At 42.4% G+C, this 21,223-nt stretch overlaps 1 protein-coding gene and 1 long non-coding RNA gene across 2 annotated transcripts in view; one reads left to right on the forward strand and one right to left on the reverse strand.

Moving 5' to 3' along the window:
- LOC128323340 (uncharacterized) overlaps positions 1 to 13,752 on the forward strand; it is a 35,485-nt gene extending 21,733 nt beyond the window's left edge. The window contains exon 4 of the long non-coding RNA XR_008306216.1: positions 13,625 to 13,752. This is a non-coding gene — a long non-coding RNA (uncharacterized LOC128323340). The remainder of the gene's footprint in view (positions 1 to 13,624) is intronic.
- NTMT2 (N-terminal Xaa-Pro-Lys N-methyltransferase 2) overlaps positions 3,939 to 21,223 on the reverse strand; it is a 32,098-nt gene continuing 14,813 nt past the window's right edge. The window contains exons 3-4 of the mRNA XM_053246269.1: positions 13,632 to 13,881; positions 3,939 to 11,526 (exon numbers count right to left, since the gene is read on the reverse strand). Coding sequence (XP_053102244.1) covers positions 11,237 to 11,526; positions 13,632 to 13,881 — 540 coding nt within the window. The 3' untranslated portion in view covers positions 3,939 to 11,236. The remainder of the gene's footprint in view (positions 11,527 to 13,631; positions 13,882 to 21,223) is intronic.

A 21,223-nucleotide genomic window follows, 5' to 3' on the forward strand; every position in this document is an offset into this window, starting at 1 on the left:
TGCCCAGTCTCCTGGCTCCTCTTGACTTGCAAAGCTGTAGACATTCTGCTGAGTATCTTGCAACCCAGCTTGCCAGGAAAACCCAATGTCTCCACAGAGAAATCTCAGTGGAGGTTCTTCATATCAGTCATCAGACTGAAAAGGAGGAAGTTTTTTCCTGCCGTTTGGAGACCAAACCATCGTGTTTGTGTTTTTTTCCTGAAGTCCAGCCCATGTCAAAAAGTGCTATAGGAATCACCCAAGGCCCCACACTTAAAGTGTCATAATATTTGGATAGAGGCAGGGCCAGCTACAGTGTGACTCATGGATCCAAAACCTACCGCGGTGCATCAATGGTCTGATGCAGACACGATGCTGAGGATCAGGAATGTGCCATGGGCTCATGTGCAACTTTCTCCCAACAGATGACAATTCCCTGCTCTCTGCTTCAGTTTGCTTCAACCATGGTTTAGCATTAAGTCCACAATGGTGCTAGCTATAACTAAGGCTAATCAGAATTGCCTTCAAACGACAGTCCTCTTCACACATTATATTCAGCACCAGAGTTGCCAGAACCTAAGGGGTATACTCGTGGGTCAAATGGGCCGTAAGCCAGAATTTGGCTTTTTTAAAAGCCAAATCTGGCCACCTAGTTCAGCACCCAAAGAGTGCATAGGTACAGATCTGTACAGGTAGGGTTATTCACATGTCATGTTGAGCTCAGGTACAGCAGTACACTTCAGCCCTATTCAGACATTTAGGGCAAAAACCAGTGACACCTTTTCAGCTCTGAAAGTGGATCAGAAGTCCTGCCCTGGCATGTCAGTCACTCCCTTCACCTCACTGTGGTGTTCTCGCTGTAGTGTTCAATCCATTCCTTGATCTAGGCCAGCTTTTGAATGGGACTTTAGTTTCTTGTGTTCCAGTTCTGGCGTAGAGGCGGGGCTAACAAACAGCCAGCAGCCAGAGTGCAAGCAGTCTGCACTTGCCTCTCTGTACATAATATCTTTTTCATCAAACTGTTAACATTCCTGATTCAACTCCACTGCCTTGTCCTTGCATACCGCAACTCTTTCCCTTGGATTCTACACTCGCCGCTCATGGTTAAAACAGGGTTCATCAGCAAAGGGAAATGCCTTAACCGTAATGGCAGGTGCTCCAATGACTCGCAGCCTGGCTGAGCAATTTTTGGTCTAAAAAGAAAAATGCTTATGCTTATCGGAGGGAACTAATGAACTAATTTTATGAATTTATTGTCTGCCTTTCTATATTAAAATATACTCAAGGTGGCAAACAACATTTAAACATTTCAAAGAAAAAAAGTATTACAAAAATGACCTTTAGTCTGTCTCTGCAATTTGCCTCCATAGTAAAGGCAGAACTGCTGCCTCACACATCTGATACTGCAGAACATGGACCTCCCAGTCCCAGACTATATCATAAAAAATCTGCACATTTGTTCAAATAAATAAACATTCATTTATTTAATTTAACTAATTTCTATACCACTTTCCAGTAAAAACAATTTGCAAAGTGGCTAACGACAAGCATTAAAACAATTTAAAACATATAGAAGTTAAAACAACAACAACAACAACAACAGATAAAACAGCAGTAAACAGAGGTCAGCAACAAAACAATCAATCATTATCCAAACCAGCAAGGGAAACAAACCCTTTTTAAAAATTCCACAAAAACTCTCTAGGCCCACAGAACCACCAGACCAAATGGCCAGGCCACTTTCCCAGACAGGTGTACAAGCTTTCCAAACACCTTCACAGCAGGCTCCGTGCTCACCCCTGCCAACACTTATGACCATCTCAGATTGAAGCCAAACTCCACCGGACACAGCTAGATAGGCCCTTGGTTTTGCATCCCATCCAAATGGCAGTATGCCCATTTGCCCAAAGAAGATCCCACTCGGTAGGTGACATTAAGCAAGGTATTTAAGGCCTGAGACTCAAGTTTCCCATCTGCAAATTCAGGGATGAGGTGGCAACAGTTGGCTTTCTGATTCTCTGTTAGATTCAAAGAACGGTTAGTAAGGACATTTTACAAAATGCTAAAGAGGATTTGCTTCCTTTATTTGTTTGTTTGATTTCATGCCAGGGTTTCCCTTTAGAACTCCCTGTCTCTGAACAGCAAATTCTGTGAGAGGGGAGAGACTTGGATTTCCCCAGTCACAATGTGAGCTAATGGCCAATAGCGCATGATGGATAGATGTCTTGCATGGATTTATGCCGGCTTTTCACCTTGGCAGTCTAGGATATCCTACTGAATATCTCCCCCCTCCCTCACACATACACACAACATTCCTTCCCTCCTGGCCCAGCCGAGTCCTTATTGGAAATAAGCATCTATAACTCACTAAACTGCAGACTTTCCGGGCTATTTCATCATGCTCTGTTTAATATCCAGCATGATGAAGCTTAAGATAGTGTGTCCTTTTAGTTGGTCTTAATGAAGGTATTACTTGATTGTGTCACTCAAAGTCTGTCCTCAGTTCTGGGCCAGAATTGTGCATCCGTATATCTATTCCCATATGGACTTCATCTTGCAGACATGTGAGGGCGGATCTAAATGCTGTGTCAAAATGCAGTATCATGTGCCTGTGTAGAATTCCACATGGCCCAGAATCAGGCTTAAAAGGTTTTTAACTGTGCATAGGCCACTACTCAAGCATAATTAGCACTCTAGTAATCTATGTCCAAGATGGAAGCTATACTGTCCTTTAAGGCAGAGAACGCTGGATAATTATTATGTCTTTGTAATATCTAGCCGCCTTTATATACAAATGCAGAAACAGGGGCATAATGGCAGCAATTAAGCACTACTACAGTAGGCAGCACATCTCGACACCCTGGATCAAATTTCTCTCTAAACAGAAGCAGTAAACTACTTCTAGATCTCTTGGCCCCGTCTTCAAAACTGAGTGTCATTTGTTGAGGTAGGAGAGAAAGATTTCCACGCCATTTTGTTAAGTCCATGATCACTTTGCAGTGATCAAGATGGTCAAACTCTCAACATGACAGTACCTATCACATGTAGTGTTTTCTTCCATACCCATAATAGAACTTGGCATATTTGTATTAGTTTAAGGATGGGGAACTGAGGAACAGTGCAGTGAACAGAGTTTCCCATACTTCTTACTTAAAGGACGCATTCAGTGGATTACATGTCCCACAGCATAACATGGGCATTGCCAGACCCACTGCAAGATGGAAATGCTAGTACTGCTGACTCTTCCACAACTGCACATTGTGCACTACTTCTATTGGGAATAATGGAAGTAATTATTGTGTGATGTGCTATTGTGCCAGAGTCAGCAGTGCCAGTGCTGCCATCTTGCACAGCACAGTTACTCCATGTGTTAGAACCCCGCAATGACACAGGCAGGTCTGGCACCACCCACGTTACACTGTGGGACATAAGCCAATAGAATGTTGTCTGTTTGGGATCTTTCAGGTAATCCAAAATTTCTGTGTTTGGAGCTCCTCAGCCACTTAAGATGCATTTTCTCCCAATATGGCAACTCACTTATAAACCTTCTGTGATCTTGTGTAACATAGTAATATGAACATAGAGTAATGCCAGCATTTTGTAAAAGGGTTATGTGCAGATAGGAGGGCTGATACATTCCATGAAGTCAGTAGGCACAGAAACACGGGAATAGTCTGCAAATGATTATCAGTACTTTAAATCAGCACTGCAACACCTGAGAAAAGCCGCTGTCTGGAAGTGGCCTAGATGGATCTTTGATATGATCCACCACAGCAGTTCTTATGCTATAATGATGCTTGTTTGTTTTTAGATAAATATAATTGCTTTAGCGGGAATGTTTATTCATTCACTTGGGCTACAATGACCTTCCAAAAGATGTGAATTGTTACAAAGAAATGCAGAAGCCTTTTCCTGGCTTGACTGTACAAGCATCAAAGGAAAAGAAGAAAAAGAGGGAGTCAACACAACTGGTTTTAATCACATATAACAGTCAAACTCATTTGGCCATTATCTGCTGTCTGACATGCTAATAAGAAATGCTTTATAACGGAAACAGAAAATCACAATGGCAGTAATAGTCAAGATACAGTATGTGATAGATGCCTTTATTACACTAATTGCTGCAATTTGATGAGGCATTCATGTGTGTCCAATATGAATAGCCTGTTATGCATATGGAAACCTTATTTAACTTGGGAGTTACAATCACATGAAAAACCACTGACTTGGCTTTGACTGCTTCTGGTGGTAAGGAGCAAATTTCATCATGTGTTCTGCCAGACATGACTCTACCATGAAGCAAAGTGAGACATCCCACTTCAGGTAATAGTATGGGCAGCAGAGATACCTGACCTGTGGCCCAGTTTGCTGGAAAGTTCTCTTGCACAAGCCCCACTGCAATGAATAGAGCAGCACAAGAGTCTTGTTTAAACTAGGCTTGAGGAAAAGAACTTTCTCACCAGATTGTGCCTGTGCATGTTAATTATTATGGGGAAATACCAAAATAAAATAAAATAAAATAAAATAATAAAAACAACTTTATTTGTTAGCCACCCAATAATAAATTGTTCTCTGGGTGGCTTACAACACAACATTCAAACATGAGATAAAAACAAAATACCTTTGGCTAGCTCTGTAAGCCATTTTCCAAATGGTGATTTACTCCTATACTTCACTGCAATTAGGATTGGGTGAGTGGGATTCAGACAGGGGAGGGATTTACAGTGCCTTCCACACAATAACAGCAACATATTGTTCGTACAGCCAGCAGCATTATTTACCGCTTTTCGTGATGATTGCCCCTTAATGATTAATATAAGTGTCTTTAAAAGTTGTACTTTTGGAAAGTGTTGAAAATAGGAGTGTGGGATACTCCAGGATTTTTGCAGAGCTATGTGGGAGAGACCCGTGAGATGGAGTTGTATCTATCCGTATGGAAGTGCCTGCTACCCCTCTCAATTCCACTCCTGGACAGACTTCCGTTCTATACTCTGCAGTCTACTTCCAGTCCAGAGCTCCATCTAATATTGATTTTTTTTTTTAATTGCCCTGTGTGCTAGTGCTCTAACAGCAGTGCACTAGAATGGGAAGGTTCAGCCACTGCACAGTCAATGGCAGGTTTTATGCTCTGCAGTGGGGGACAGAAGAGTTTATATGCCCTGTACCCAGAAAGAGTTTGGCAGGGGGTGGGATTCAGAAGTCAGGAAGCCTGTGTTCCCTTCCAGTTAGTATACTAGAGGAGGTATAATTTGTGGTTCTTTACACACACACACACACACAGACACACACACAGACACCTCCATGGTGTTCTTGTGCAAGAACCCCAGTACATCAGAGTCACCCAGAAATGTTTCCTTTCATAAAGGGAAAAAGAAGTAATAACAGTTCCAAGGTGGCTAGGGTGTGGGGAGAGGGTGTGTGTCATGCCCTGCTATCCCATGAGATATTGTTTTTTCACTGAGGTGCTTCCATTCCAGCGGGAAGCTTCCCACTCCTGGCCCCTGCCCCCAGTGAGAACACAAAATGGTTTGGAGTTAGTGCTCCCTTACAGTAGCTTGAGTTTCCCAGTGATCTAGGGTACAGTTGTACAAGAACACTAGAAAATTACACTGGGCAGGGGGGGATTCGCAGGCACCATGCACACACGTGCGCACACACACACACACACACACACACACACACACACACACACACACACTTCATTACCTGGGCACAGGTGAATGCACAAATTGGAAAGGAGGCCCCCCCCCCCAACCTCTACAACCCTATTGGTCAGAAATAGTCAGGATGGATAAGGGGAGGCCTGCTGTGTGAAGGAACCAAAGGGAGAAAAAAAATATAATGTACCATATAAATGGCACCAATTTGTACAGCCTGTACTGACTCATTCTGCTTTTACACACTTCATATACTCACTTACAACACTTCCTCCCACAGTAAAGCCCCCAATCTTGAGAACCCCCAAAGTGTAAGAATTAATTTAATGCTTTCTTAGCTGGCTTGTGGTCATCCTGAAGGGCAGAATATAAATTATTAAAATAAATAATGAATAAACACATTCTTCTGACAGTAGCACAGCATGGCCCCCTGACCCAGATCAAAATTATCATCCTTTCCACTGCTTTTTCATTTCACACTAAGTTTTCCTTATCAGTTGCAAGCACTGACAGACTAGAGCTACTTTAATTGCAATTATTCTTTAATAAAGATTTAAGTGAAACATGTATAAAATGTAAGCTTCCCTAATCATTGGCAAATATTGCTTGCACTTGTAAAATAGCCTGTGGTATTCACTAGCAACAAATGAGAGATTCAATGTTCCTAACATGTAGTTGGAATTGTCATGGGAAGACAATTAATTTGTGTATTTTGTACGAATAAATGCATTAAATAAGTAAACCAATTAACATCTTATATTAATATCTTAATTGGTTTATTTATTTATTTCATTTTAAATCACTTGTCAGCTAAATAGCTCTCAAAGCAGCATACAAGAAAAATACAAATTATGCATGTTAATTAACATGAGTTAACTTTATTTTGCAGCAGTCTCAGGTGAAATGGCTAGCGGTTAAATAGTCAGGGAGGAGATCCTGTCCTCCTGGCTTCTCTGGAAGCCTGGAAAATGGTAGAACTTATGTTAATTCCAACCAACTATGCAGGCATGAGGGTCTCTGCTCTTCTTGTTATTTCATAAAGGCAAGTTAGCTCAATGATGACAAAAGAAGTCTCTGCAATTCTATGGAAGAACAAGTTGTTCTGGTAAGAACTGATCTGCCTACTTTCCTTTCACTATAATCTTAATTGATAATTCCATCCTCATAAGTTAGCCCACTTTAGCCTTAAACAGTCACATGTCCACCGTCTCAAATTGTGGTGGGTGACAGCATCACAAAGTATGCTGTTGGGTTGTCCCTATGTCTTACTCACTCCAACTGTACCAAATTTGGTTCAAATCAGTTAGGCAATCCACGTTAGCCCATTTGTGCCTCAAATGTCCACACATCCGCCATCTTGAATCAGGGTGGATGCCATCATTACAAACTATGCCCTTGAGCCATCCTCATGTGTCCCTACACCTGTAGCAAATTTGGTTCAAATTGGTCAGGTGGGTCACAAGTTAGCCCACATGTGCCTCAAACATTCATGCATCAGCAATCTTGAACTGGGGTGCAAGACATCATCACAAACTATGCCATTGAGGTGTCTTTATGTGTCACTACAGCTGTAGCAAATTTGGTTCATATTGATCCTGACACTGCAAAATTGGCGGGGGGACACAGACATACAGAATGCTGGGTGATCTCATAAACTTATTTTCCTTAAGGAAAGTAGGCTTAAAAATCTGAAAACCCTACTCCTGGTCTGGATATAAATACAGGTGGGGGAAAGTTATAGGACTGGAACTCAGGCACTCCACACACTTCTGCTGCCTGGGCTACTTGTTGTACTTATGGCCTGACAGGACATTTCACTCCAAATACTTTGCATATATTTCTTCTGTGAACATTAGGGATGTGCAGAATGTTTCACTGGCAAAATGTTTCAGCTTGGAATGGGCGGTTTCTAGTGTTTTGAGCTCAAAACAGATCACCCTTTAAACAAAGGGCCTGTTTTGAGCTCAGAGCACAACCCCCATTTCGACATTCCAAGCGCCATTTTGTAGGTCTGTTTTTCCTTTGATGATTGGTTTTCTGGCACTGGCTTCCAGTTGCTTCTGCAGTATTTTTCAAGGTAGGGTTGCAAAATGCATTGCAAATTGCAATACAAACTTGTATGCGTGCACTCTGTTTTGGGGAAAGGTTATAAAAATGTTAAAAATCACCCCCTTGCCCATTTCTTTTGTGGGTTCGGTGGTAGGTAGTAGCCATTATGTCCTACCACACAACCCAATTTGGTGTCTCTAGGAGCTGCTCATGGGAAACAATGGGGTGTTATGAATTATCCATTGTTTCCTATGGATGAAACTCTAGTTTGTTCCATCAACAGAACATTTCAGCCGTTTCATTTCAAGCTCAAAACAGAATGCAACATCTGCTTCATGCACATCCCTAGAGGACATGTTTTCAGACATCTAGAATAAATTTCCCAAGTGGTGAGTTATTACAGAAGTGACATCTTATAATCTTATAATTTTTTTAAATTATTGTAATGTGTGTGTGTCCCATCCCCCCCCACCATTTTTGTCTTAACGAATGTTTTACTTTGTTTTTATTCCAGAGATGTAAGTTTGGGGCGGTATAAAAATGTTCAAATAAATAAATAAATAAATAATCTTACAGCTTGGCTCCCAAATCGGGGTATTTGGTGATATGACGTCATAGAGATGTAAGTTTTGGGTGGTATACAAATATGTTTAATTAATCGATTAATTGATAATAAATAAATAATATGAAGCAAAAACTGGTATTTTGCTACCAGGTTTGCACATCCAGGTTTTGAAGTGATAATTGCAGTCACCACTTGATTTATTCACCTCCAAGTCTCTAACTTCGTAGGAGTGCTGCAGCAACAATACCCTGGTCGCTTTGTTAATGGCTGACAGAGATTCTTTGGAGAATCTCTGTTAGCAGGACAGAGCAGGACAAGAAACAGCTGTATATTTTCTCTCATGAGTGAAACAGCTGCTGGGGAGGAAAACTCTGAACTGAAAACAACTGTAAGGTAAAGTGTGCTGTCGAGTCGGTGTTGACTCCTGGTGACACAGATTCTACCAAAGACAACCTATGGTTTCCTTTTGGTAGAATACAGAAGGGGTTTACCGTGCAGTATGAGATGATGCCTTTCAGCATCTTCCTATATCACTGCTGCCTGATATAGGTGTTTCCCATAGTCTGGGAAACATACCAGCAGGGATGCGAACTGGCAGCCTCTGGCTTGCTAATCATGTCATTTCCCCACTGCACAATTTGTAGTGAATCTTAGATAGGGAGTGAAACCAGGGTGAGTGACAGAATGACGAGAACAGAGCCAGCGTGGTGTAGTGGTTAGAGTGCTGGACTAGGACCAGGGAGACCCGAGTTCAAATCCCCATTCAGCCATGATACTTGCTGGGTGACTCTTGGCCAGTCACTTCTCTCTCAGCCTAAACTACTTCATAGGGTTGTTGTGAGGAGAAACTTAAGTATGTAGTACACTGCTCTGGGCTCCTTGGAGGAAGAGTGGGATATAAATGTTAAATTAAAATTAAATTAAATTAAAATTAAATTAAATTACAGTTAGCTACCATGGAAATGAGAGGTTGGATCAGTTCAAATTATTCCAGCTCCCATCGCATGAGGAGGAGCATGTGTATGCATGTCCCCCTTCCACCTAGTGTGCTGTTCTGTCTGCACATAAGACATGTTGTGGGGGCAAAATATCCAAATTGCCCTAAACACATAATTTAAATACTAGTAAAATTTAATTGCAGGTTTAGGAATGGTTTAGATGTTCTGCCTCCCTATGTGACTATGCAGGGTGGAACAATGCCTCCGGTGGGAAGTACACACACATGTTCTTCCTCACTTGATGGCCAGGGAAAGTGCTGGAAAGGACTTCACTACCCAGTGCTCCCTGCGTGACATTGCTGGGACTCAGCACGGTCCTGTCTTTTTAACTGGCTCCACTGACACTGGGAACAGTGTAGATTATTCGGCTTTGGGTGTTGGAATGGAAGCCAAATATTTGAACAGGCCTGCTACCTAACTCTACTGAGGGAGAACTAGGCTGCAGGGGCCTAGTCCTCCCGTGTGTGTGTGTGTGTGTAACAACTGTGGGTGGTTTACAACAAACCCCTCCCTTGGCTGAGTTCCAACACAATATTCTACTCAAAAGTGTGTCTTGAGTCTAATGGGACTCCCAGATAAATGTGTATAGGTCTGCAGTGTTAGGCTGCAATCCCATACACACTTACTTGGAAGTAAACACCTTTAATTGCAATGGATTTACTTCCAAGTAAACAAGATTGTGCTGTTAGTGTGTGTTTAGGCTTCCTGTTTGACTCTAAGTCAGTACACTGCTCTGAACAGAAAATATGAACAGCACAGGCAGCTATTATACAGGCAGCAGCAGCAACAAAAACCCTGATTGATAAGACATTTATTTACTTTGCTTTGCCATTTTTAATTTTATTTTTTACTTGTGTTCCTGGGGAGGGGAAGGCTGTAGTGGGAAGGGGAAGGCTGTAAAATAGGACCCAGGCAGTGGGGCATGTACCCCTTATTTCAGGGGCATAGCAAGGTTGGAGTGGGCCCAGAGACAAGATTTTAAAATGCCCCCCCCCAGCTCAGCTCATGAAGTAAAGAAATCTTAAATGAGGCTTAATAGTGGTAACAAAAAGCAAAATATATTTCTATATTTCTATATAAACCTGTGTTTTAAAAGGTTTTGTAAATTGTGGACGATGCAAGACATTTAATGGTACTAGAGAAAGACATGCTGTTCTGGTAGCTCCAGGTCTTAACACTCACATCAATTTCGGCGGATGAAAACAACTGAAGGAAGCCCAGGCGGGTGCACAACTGGGGGAGTCAGTCATGTGACCTGCCTCTGGGGCCTCCCCCCCCCAAGGCAGTGGGCCCCCAGACAACTGTCTCCCCTTGCCCTATTATAATTATGCCCCTGCCTTATTTACTATGTTTTGTAAAAGGCACTGGAGCTTTCTATCTAGAACAAGGAGAGGGGAGACTTGTTTTTGAGAAGCACCTCCTCTTCTATTAGCATCTCAATAAATTTCCATTCAGGTAAAGCCCCTCTGAGTCTGACTGACCTGGACTGAAGTTCATGCAATTTTGTTGCATGTCAACATGGGGGTTGCAATTCAACACTTGCAAGCTTGGTGGAAAGCTGCAGCAGTCACATGACCTGTGCATGCATGCCCAATAAAACTTGACCTTCATGTTGGAAGTATACATTTACTGAAAATAAGTTCAACTGAATGTACATTCTGCTGAAATCCATTAGAATTACTCCCCAAGTAAATATTGTTAGAACTGAGTTGTGTTTGCAGGTTTTACCTTAAATATGTCCTATTCATGAAAGAGAAAGACCATACCTAAAGAAATGCTTTGCAGTGGAGGCATAGCTGACTGACTTGAAAATCATAATAACTTTGATTTTGTGATTTGCCTTCATGATCATTTTTAAGACAGGTTTTCATTGTCACATCAACAGTGAGGGAAGTGGACTATCAGTGGGGCTTAGACTGTGCCATTTCTGGTTGTCTTTCTTTTCTCTTGATTCCCAGTCCTTGAGTTCCAGCCCTTCTTCAGGGGCCTTACAACATACCATTTCTGGTATGGGTGGGGTTCTTCTGCATGGCTATCATCCAAATTGGTACACACTGCTCAGGAAAGCCTTCTTGTCTTTCCTGTCTCAGGATAGTGAGTCCACTCTTTTCAATAAGGCTCCTGAGGATGTTCAGATCGCGGATTATACTGCTATCCAGTGGATCCAGGACACAGCCCTCCCGGGCCACGTTATCCTTGAGGATAATAATGCCATTGTCCTTCAAGCCATTCTGGCAGCGGATAAGAAAACCTAATAAGTCCTTATCTGTCAGATTTCCTGCAGGACATAAAACAGGTCAGGATTATCTTTCATTGGATCAATTAAATATGTTCTTGCAACAGCACAAGAGGCACTGGCCTAATCTGTGAGGGTCTTTTTGGTTGTGGCCCCTTGGACCTGGAACACCCTCCCTGAAGAGCTTTGCCATGCTCCCTCCCTCAGTGTTTTTTTTTAAAAAACCAACTAAAAACATATCTTTTAAAAGAGGCTTTTTAATGTTCCACCTATCTGGTAGGTTCTTTAGTTTTTATAATTCTTAGTTTTTAGCTTTTAAAACAACTTTTAATTTGAAACTTAAACTGTAATTCTGATTATGGTTTTAGCTTGGATTTTTAACTTAATTTGGTTAATTTTATTAGTCTGATTTTACACTGGAACTATTTTATAAATGTTGTGAGCTGCCCCGAGCAGTAGTGTACTGGAGGGGGTAAAATGTTTTAAAAGAAATAAATAAAATCTTTGCTGTTGAAAATGTTGCCACAGCAAATACTGACACAAGAGACAGAAATGTGGAACAAGCAAACTTAACACTGTACAACCACCAGAACTCTTTTCCACTATGCACCCACTCATGGAACACTTGGGTTTTTACTAGCATAGTAGACTTTCAGAGCAAAACTGAAAGCAAATTGTGTGTGTGTGTATGTGTGCGCAGGTCGTATTTAAAAGGACACGATCCAGAAAAACAAAAACTGAGCTTAAGATACACTGTGTATTTCAGCAAGAATTGGAAACTTGCCTCTTTTTGAATATGCAGGCAGCAAACCCATTTTGCGATAGAATTGTTTCTTGGTTTTTTGTTGTTGTTGTTGTTAATTTAGGGCCATTTATAGAGGGATGCACATGGCAGAACATGGGTGGCAAGAAAATGTTCTTGGATGGAATGTAAAACCTGAGTGTATTGTGAAGAAAATTTCCATAAACAGTAGCAGACAGGAATCTAGTATCCAGTTTGTGGATCCTTCTTTTGCAAACACAGACAGCTTTTGTATTCCGACTACCTATTCCACATGTATTCTCTCACCAAAGAGAATTATTATGACACAGTTGGCCTTAAGAAATTTCCCTGCTTCCTCTCCTTGAACCACTCACTTGCTCCTGATTGGTCACCTCTAATCTCTGCTATTAAGAAGCTCCCTTAGGTTCTCACCATAGACTTATTAAAAAACATGGACTGATAACTCCATTGTCTAAGGATGAGACTTTCAACTTCTTCTGGGGAAAAAAATTTTTTTTTTTGGTGGGATGGGAGAGCTGTCCATAGGAAACAATGAGGTGGGAATCAGATTTTAGCACAGCTGTTACTGGGCAGTAGCATTTGCCATTTGCAGATAACAGGTAGCAGCAAAGTTCATGCTCTTTCTAAAGTCCTGTTCACACATTATGTTCAACATTTGTATGAGTGTAGTGTAGAGGTGTAGAATAATTGTACACAGGTACAATTATTCACACATTGTGTTGAACACAAGTACAGCAGTATATTTCCTATCTGCACCATGCACTTGAGGGGCATGCACTCAGCTTCACTTTTTAAATGATTGTTGGTACAGGCATTCACACAAAAATATGTACAAGTATACAGACGTCTGTGCACTCATACAACATAATGCCTCAATAGGGCTTCTGATGGTAATTCATGTGAACAATGTGGGTTTAAATTTAAAAAACAAAACATGTTAACAATTGTCTTCCAAATATCCATCAGGGAATCAGGATTAGCCTTGCGTCTCTGTTTTGAGTACCGTATTTTACGGACTATAAGACGCTACGGACTATAAGACGCACCTTAATTTTAATCCAGTTTTTCAGAGTTTTAACATATTAAACTGTTAAAACATATAAGACGCACCTGAATTTTGGCGGATATTTTTCGAGGAAAAAAGTGAGTCTTATAGTCCATAAAATACGGTATATACTCAGTGGCAAACCCAGGCTTGCTGTCATAAGTGAAAATGGAGAGAAGCAATTCATGGATATTCAATTCATAGACACCTTAGTCGCTGCATATTCAAGTGTCAGTTCCCAACATTACCACCTATATGCCTGTCAATTATTTTTTATGTGTACTCATTTTTGCATTGTGTTAACATTACAGAACTGACCTGAAACCCACTGCATCCAGATAACATCGTATTTTCTGGGTGTTGGTGTGAATTCCTGGAGGCTGCAGCAATAGTACATGTCAACGCGTTCTCCCTGATCCTGCAAGTAGTTCTGAGCTTCTGCCAGAAAATTCTCCATCATGTCCACTAGCTCCACATGCTTGAAAAGGGGAAGGAGGACATTTTTGCTGACTCTACCAATCCCTGAGCCACAGTCAAGAGCGAAGTCAGTGCCAGCTTTACCAGGCCCCTAGGGACGGCATGGAAATAATGGCAACGAATGAGCATTCAGTGTTCTTCACATAAATTATCTCAGTCATCATTACAACAACCCTGTACAAAAGGCCACCATTACTATACCCATATTGTAGTGTGAAGGGAGAATGGAAAATATGAGAGACTGTGACCAGCAAAGGCCATCTAATGAGTTCAGAGATTTCCTGCTTCACGGCTCGGCTCCACACCACAGCAGTTGCGTTATAGCATCTGGGGCACTAGAGCAATGGCTCTGTTGTTTTTGATATGCAGCCTGGTCTCATGCCCAACCACCTTGAAAGGAAAGGACGTTTGCATATTGATCATTTGACAGAGGCAAGTGGCATACAGGTGAATATCACTCGATGTGGCAGTTGAGGAGAGTCATCATCATCCCACAAATAGCAAGTTTGAGTACCTATTAATTTGGAAGAAAAATGGAATCACCCAAAAATATGGTCACGGATTCTGCATGCCTGGGGGACTTCCTAGGTACTAAGAACTACATAAATTTGTAAATTAAAAGTATAGTTTTCTAAAATGTCAAAAATGGCTCTGTCAGTTTCCAGGACCCATGGAATGTTGAGGGCATTGATATAAGAAAATTCTAGAATAACTTCTCTCATTGTCTAGAGGGAAAACTGACAGGGTCATCCAGGGCTGGATTATGACATGCTGAGGCCCTATGTCAAGCTTAAAAGGCCCTATAACATTACAAAATGGGTCAGATGGCCTGTCCTGGCAGATCACTTACTAACCGTCCCACGGCCACATAGTTATGCGTTCTTCTGAAGAGGTGAATGCTGCCTGTAGCCATGATGGTGGGCATGGTCTAAACTGGATCCTGGCCTAATAAGATCTCGTTATAACTTACAGTTATTTCTGCACAGATTTTATAAACTCGATACAATAAATAATTGTGTAGTCATGTACAGTAAGTGTATTTTTGCCTAATCAGAATGATGTGGTTTTACAATCTTTTTTAGCTCTCTCCCTTATTTTTCAACCAGTTATGTAAAACTGGTCATTTAGTCTTCTTTGGTATTCAGAGCCCCCTTGTAATGTGTAAAGCTGTAGTTTACTTAGTTTGTGCCTAAATCTGGCACTGGGATCATCTTGAATGCGAAAGACAGAAACTCCTGTCATTGTGGCTACCTTTTGTTTGTGGGAAAACATGCTGCTCCCAATCACAGCTATTCCAAACTCCTGGATATCTTTATTGTTTTCAAAGGGCAGCTGTCACTTTCACCAGGGGAGGGGGAGGGAGAGGGAGGAGAGAGAAAAGGAATCTAATGGAACCAGAAATCAGGCAGACTGTTCAAGTCTAGCAATTAAGTCTATGGATGAGTGCAGTTGAGCTATGGAATGTTGAAAATCCATGCTTTTTACAAGGTAACTGGCCCCATGAAGACTGCCCCTTGGAACATCTTACTATTTGAAGGAGTGGAAACCTGTGAAATAATAGTAGATTCAAATGGAAGCACATTCTTTGCTGTTCCATCATGTCACACGAGTGATGTCATTAAAGTTGCAGCCCAAATCTAGACCACAAGCCATAAACTTGGCTGTTGTAAGAGTTATACCCGGGCAGAGTTTGTCTCTAAATAATCTCCTCCTATCATGGCTAATAGTAAATCATGTCAGACGCCAGTATATCATCGCTTCTTGGGTTCTGCTTCAGTGATTAATTTAGCACATTATGAAGGTCAAACAAGGGGCAAGCAGGCAGCGTCATTGCTATAAATATTCTAGGGGTGCATCTAGTTGCAAAGAGCAACTGTAGAATGAGCTCAGCAGGCATCCTGGCCTCCTTGACTCCGCTCTGCTGATGGTACTGATCTCAGCATTAACAGGCAGCATAGTTTATTTGATTTTTTGTATGAGATCCCTTGTTTCTCTCACATAGGCCTTTGCAACGGTTGTCCAGATTTTGAGGTATATCCTAAGAGGGTCTCACCGCAGAGACAACAACAGTAAAGATGACAGCAATTTTGAATACAGTTCTTTCTAAGCCAAGATCTTATTTTAGAAGTCTTCAAAGTAGGGATGTGTCCAGAGGACCATGGTTTGAGCACTTGTAAGGAAATTAGGAAGGGAACTTTAAGGAAAAGGAGAGCAGGTGCTTACCATGCTGATCACGCAAATGTCACTCGTGCATGCACGGATGGCATGTGCACGTTGATGGCACATGGGGCTTTGGGGGACATATGCCACCCCAACAGAAAGCTGGAAGGGGTGGCAGAGAGCAGGTAAGCACCTGCTTTCCTTTTCCTTAAAGCTCCCTTCCCAATTTTCTTTAAAGTGTTCAAACCATGCTTTAACCATGTTTCAACCATGCTGTCATGGTAGACAGCTCAGGCACATCCCTTCTGCAAAGTCTCTAACTGAAGGTGAAAATTAATGCATTGCTAATTAGCTAAATGCTGCTGCTGCTGCTGCTGCTTTAGACATCTACAGCAGCTTGGACGGTGCAGGACCACCTATCGTATGCTGAGCATCATGTTAACAAATACTTCTATAAAATGGCAGCACATTCTCTTGTTGTAAACCTTACAACATCTCTGCAAGGTAAGTTGTTTATTATTATTATTATTATTATTATCATCATCATCATCATCATCATCATCATCATCATCATCCCCATATTGCAGATGGAGGGTGGATGCTGAGAAAGGTAGTGGCTTGCTTAAGGCCCCCTAGGGAGTTCGAAGCAGAGTTAAAATTCAAATTGGGAAATTCTTGATTTGTTGCTCGGCCCACCTCTCATCTTGAACAAGAACTGGAGTCTCTTTGTAGATTCCTAGATGAGCAGACCCCACTCATGCAATCCTTTTGCTGCAAAAATGGGCTGGAGGAACTGCATAAATTCTTGCTTATGTTCTCTTATGAGTGCAGCTGTTTTCAAGACTGAGTAACAGCTTGCTCTGGAAACTCAAACCCACACTGAACATGAGCGAGCAAATGCAAAGGAATGCAAGTACCGCTTGAGAGTCATTCAAGTTAATCAGCAGCACTGATTTATCAAGCACAAATCCTTTATCTATGGGGATAAATTTATTAAACATAATCCTTGTTCTGGCTCAGAACCCATTAATGAATTAAAAACATTTACAACTAAAGTAACCCCCCACCAATTGATTGCTATTGTGGGCTACCTTTGAACTCATATCTTGAGCAGCAGGTGGAAGCTGTGGCCAGAAGTGCTTTTGCCCAGCTTCATCTGGTTCGCCAATTACGCCCTTACCTTGATTAGCAGGCATTAATGACAGTGACCCATGCCCTTGTGATCTCCCGCTTAGATTACTGTAATGCTCTCTATCTAGAGTTACCTTTGAGGATGATCGGGAAGCTACAACGGGTCCAGAGTGCAGCGGCTCGCCTACTCATAGGTGCCAGAAAATAAGACCGGGTATAACACCTCTACTGCAGTCATTGCTCTGGTTGCCTATTCGCTTCCGAGTTCAATTTAAGGTCCTGGTTCTGACCTTCAAAGCCTTGCAGGACTTGGCGCCTGTCTACCTACAGACCTGCCTCTCCCATCCAGTTACATCCTGTCCGGTCAGATCATCTCAGGTGGCCCTTTTGTTGGTCCCTGATTTCTGAGAGGTTTGGGGTGCTAGGACCCGTGAAGGAGCCTTTACGGTTGCTGCCCCACTTCTCTGGAACTCCCTTCCCCTTCAGTTTCATTTAGCCCCTTCCTTACTGATTTTTAAATCTCTAGTGAAGACTTTTCTTTTTCGCCAGGCTTTTGCCCTGTAGTTTACCTATTGGTTTTTTTTCTTTTTTGTTAGTTAATTTAGTTTTTAATTTAGAATGTAATTTTAATGTTCTCTTGCTTTGCATGTTTTTGTACACTGCCCAGAGTCTTCGGAGTGGGCGGTATATTAAATGTTTCTAATAAATAAATGAATAAATAAATAAATACATCTCCTGTCACTTTATATGGATTCTTTTCATATAACTGACTTTTTCATACATTTCTATCATAGTGCACAATCTGCCAGACAGTTGTCCTGTATAAGCCCCACTGGGATAGTGGTCACACTAGACATTCAGCAGCAGACCAGAGCCCGGGAACATTACCTGGTCTGTGCTAAAGATCTTAAGAGCAAAATGGGGAGAGTGCAATTTTGAGGAAAGAAGTAGCAGAGAGGGAAGAGATGCTCAATCCTTCACCTGCCCACTACTTCTCCCCTTTACTTCCCTCCCCCAGCTATTTTCCTTCCAAGCCATGGCGAAATATGTCTGGGAACTCCAGCTTGGGAAAACTGTCTGGAAGAGTGGAGTGCAGAGGGAAAGTGATGGGCAAGAGAACATTAAATACCCCTCCCCTGCCAACTACTTCCCCCTTCCAATCAGTCCTGCCCAGCCGATTGATTTCAGATGTTCTGATGCCCAACTTTAAGATGACTAAGCTGCCAGATCCTGGTCTGTTGCTAAATGTACAGTTTGGTGTAGAAAAAAATGGGAACTCCTGTCTTTTTTTAATTTTTTAAAGTTTTATCATTTTGAAATGAATTTCCAGATCCAAAATGACTCTTAGTCACAGTTATGTCTTTGCAGAAATGACAAGGAGCTTTCCCCACCAACATCCTTCTCAAAGCCCACTCCTGTGAAGCCTTTGACTTAACCATTTCATTCATTTCCTATGCCCATTTGAAATAAAGCCTAGATGCATCTACCCTTGTCTTTCTCCTCCCCAGTGTCAACATTTAGATGGTAAGCTCACTGGGCCAGGGACCTGTCTTTTTTGCTTGCTTGTTTACTTACTTATTTTTGTTTTTAAATTTCCTAAGCTGCCCACTCCCAGGGCAGCGAAGAAGAAGAAGAAGAAGAAGAAGAGAGGAGAGCTGGTCTTGTGGTAGCAAGCATGACTTGTCCCCATAGCTAAGCAGGGTCTGCCCTGGTTGCATATGAATGGGAGACTTGATGTGTGAGCACTGCAAGATATTCCCCTCAGGGGATGGAGCTGCTCTGGGAAGAGTATCTAGGTTCCAAGTTCCCTCCCTGGCTTCTCCAAGATAGGGCTGAGAGAGATTCCTGCCTGCAACCTTGGAGAAGCCACTGCCAGTCTGTGAAGACGATACTGAGCTAGATAGACCAATGGTCTGACTCAGTATATGGCAGTTTCCTATGTTTCCAAAGAAGAAGAAGAAGAAGATTAGCAGTATAAATATTATAATAACAGGTAACATCAAGAATAATAGTAATTTTGGTATTTAACTTCCTTATTGTATATTCTGTCCACGGGGATGGGACCATATCTCAGTGCTTTGCAAGGTCCCAGGTTTAATCTCTGGCAACTCCAGATAGGGCTGCGAAAGATTCCTTCCCGAAACTCTGGAGAGCTGCTGCCAGTCATTAGACGATACTGAGCTAGATGGACCAATTGTCTGACTCGGTAGAAGGCAGCTTCCTATGTTCCTATATATCAAAATCCTAAGTGGCGTATACATGAAACCCAGTATAAAAGTAAACAAATAAAAGCAGACAGCTCCAGCTGCCGTCCCAGTAAACCAAGGAACTATGTGAGCTCTACCCAGTGGGAAAAAGCACTTAGGGGTGATTACGTCAACCACCCAAGTCAGCTCCACGTTCCACCAATTATATCTGGTAGACCAACCACGTCTCTAAATACGGATCTGACCACTCATGTTCTGCTTTAGTAACTTCACAGAGTGATTATGGCAATACACTCTATAGATGAAGCTGCCTCTGAAGACAGTTTGGAGGCCATAGCAGAGTTTGAAGCCTACTCTGGGAAAAGCAGAAGCGGATTCAGGAGGTGAGCATGCTTTTCTAAACAGAACAAGATCAAGCCTTTCCCCCCCTTCAAACTAACTAACAGGAGGAGGGGAGATTTTGAGGGGTTGGTTTCTCTTTAAAGGAGAAGTCCTAGTCTGTGTGTTTATTTGCTAGGGTTAGCATTTTGCCAGGGCTAGCATTGGGGGTTCTGTGGCATTCAGTGGTTGTTTCTCCCTGCTTGGAGGGGGTGGAGTCATCTAGGGCTGTGGGAGGGCCCACATTCCTGTGAGCCACATTCCTGACACCAGATTTTGACGCCCTCTCTCTACATAAGAGGTGAAGGCCCGAGAACAAAGCGAACAGAGCATAGCGAACAGAGCATTGGAGTTTTGTGGGGGTTTAGCGGCAAGTGTGTGTGGGAGCCTGAAACAAGTCCCTGAGATCACAAGGAGCCAAGTGGAGAAGAGAAGGTAAGTACTAATCCCTCCCTCATATTCTTGAGAAAGGAAGTTTGGACATGTAAATAGCTGACCAATTCAGCTGAGACCTATCTTTCTAAAAAACTATCTCTAAATACTGTAAACTGCCAAGAAAACCAGTTATGAAGATAGAAAGCCAGCTGGGGAGGGGGCACTTCCCAGTGTATTGCACAGAGTGTCACATGTATGACTGTTTGCTCTATAGGCAGAAGTCATGGGTGTGTGCTTGTTGCAAGGAGCTCTTGGCTCTCAGGGAACAAATTCGTTCCCTCAGGACCAAAGTGGCAGATCTGGAGAAGCTCAGAGAGACATGCAGACGAGACCTTCAGGGATGTGGTAGAGGCATCCCACTCCAAGGCTGATAGCTCCTCTGCTGTTGGGGAGAATGAAGATCTTGGGGAAGGAGGACATAAGCCTGAGGAAGAGGGAAATGCTCCTTTAGAAGGGACCCCTTCCCCATATCCTCTCACACAGGTGGTACGGGGGGGGGGGCTCCTTGTAGTGGGCAATTTGATCATTATAGGTAGAGAGAAATGGGTTTGTGATCTGCATGTTGACTTGCCTGCCTGGTGAGAAGGTTGTGGACATCACACAGTGTCTAGATAGGCTGTTAGGCAGTGCCAGGGACAAGACAGCTACCATTGTGCACGTTGGCACCAACGATATGGGGGAATGAAAATCAGGAGGTCCTGGAAGCCAAATTTGGGCTGATAGGTAGCATATTGAAGTCCAGGACCCCCAAGGTAGCATTCTCAGAAATGGTACCTGTTCCACACGCAGGTACAGTGAGACAGGCAGAGCTGAGGGGTCTCAATGCGTGGATGAGATGTTGGTGACAGGAGGAAGGGTTTAAGTTTGTTAGTCACTGGGATACATTTTGGGGCAAGCAAGGCCTGTACGAAAGGGACGGGCAGCACTTGAACCAAGATTGAACCAGACTGCTGGCACTTAAAATCAAAAAGGTTGCAGATCAGCTTTTACAATGACACCTGGGCAATAGCCAACACGAGCTGGGCAGTATCCGGTTCAGCAAATGCCATCCTTTAAAGTGTGAAGGTATAAAGGATTCAGATAAAACAGAAGAGGACAGAGCAGAACCACATAAAGAGCAGA

This window comes from Hemicordylus capensis, chromosome 4 (genome assembly GCF_027244095.1).
Source record: "Hemicordylus capensis ecotype Gifberg chromosome 4, rHemCap1.1.pri, whole genome shotgun sequence".
In the NCBI taxonomy this organism is placed as follows: domain Eukaryota; kingdom Metazoa; phylum Chordata; class Lepidosauria; order Squamata; family Cordylidae; genus Hemicordylus; species Hemicordylus capensis.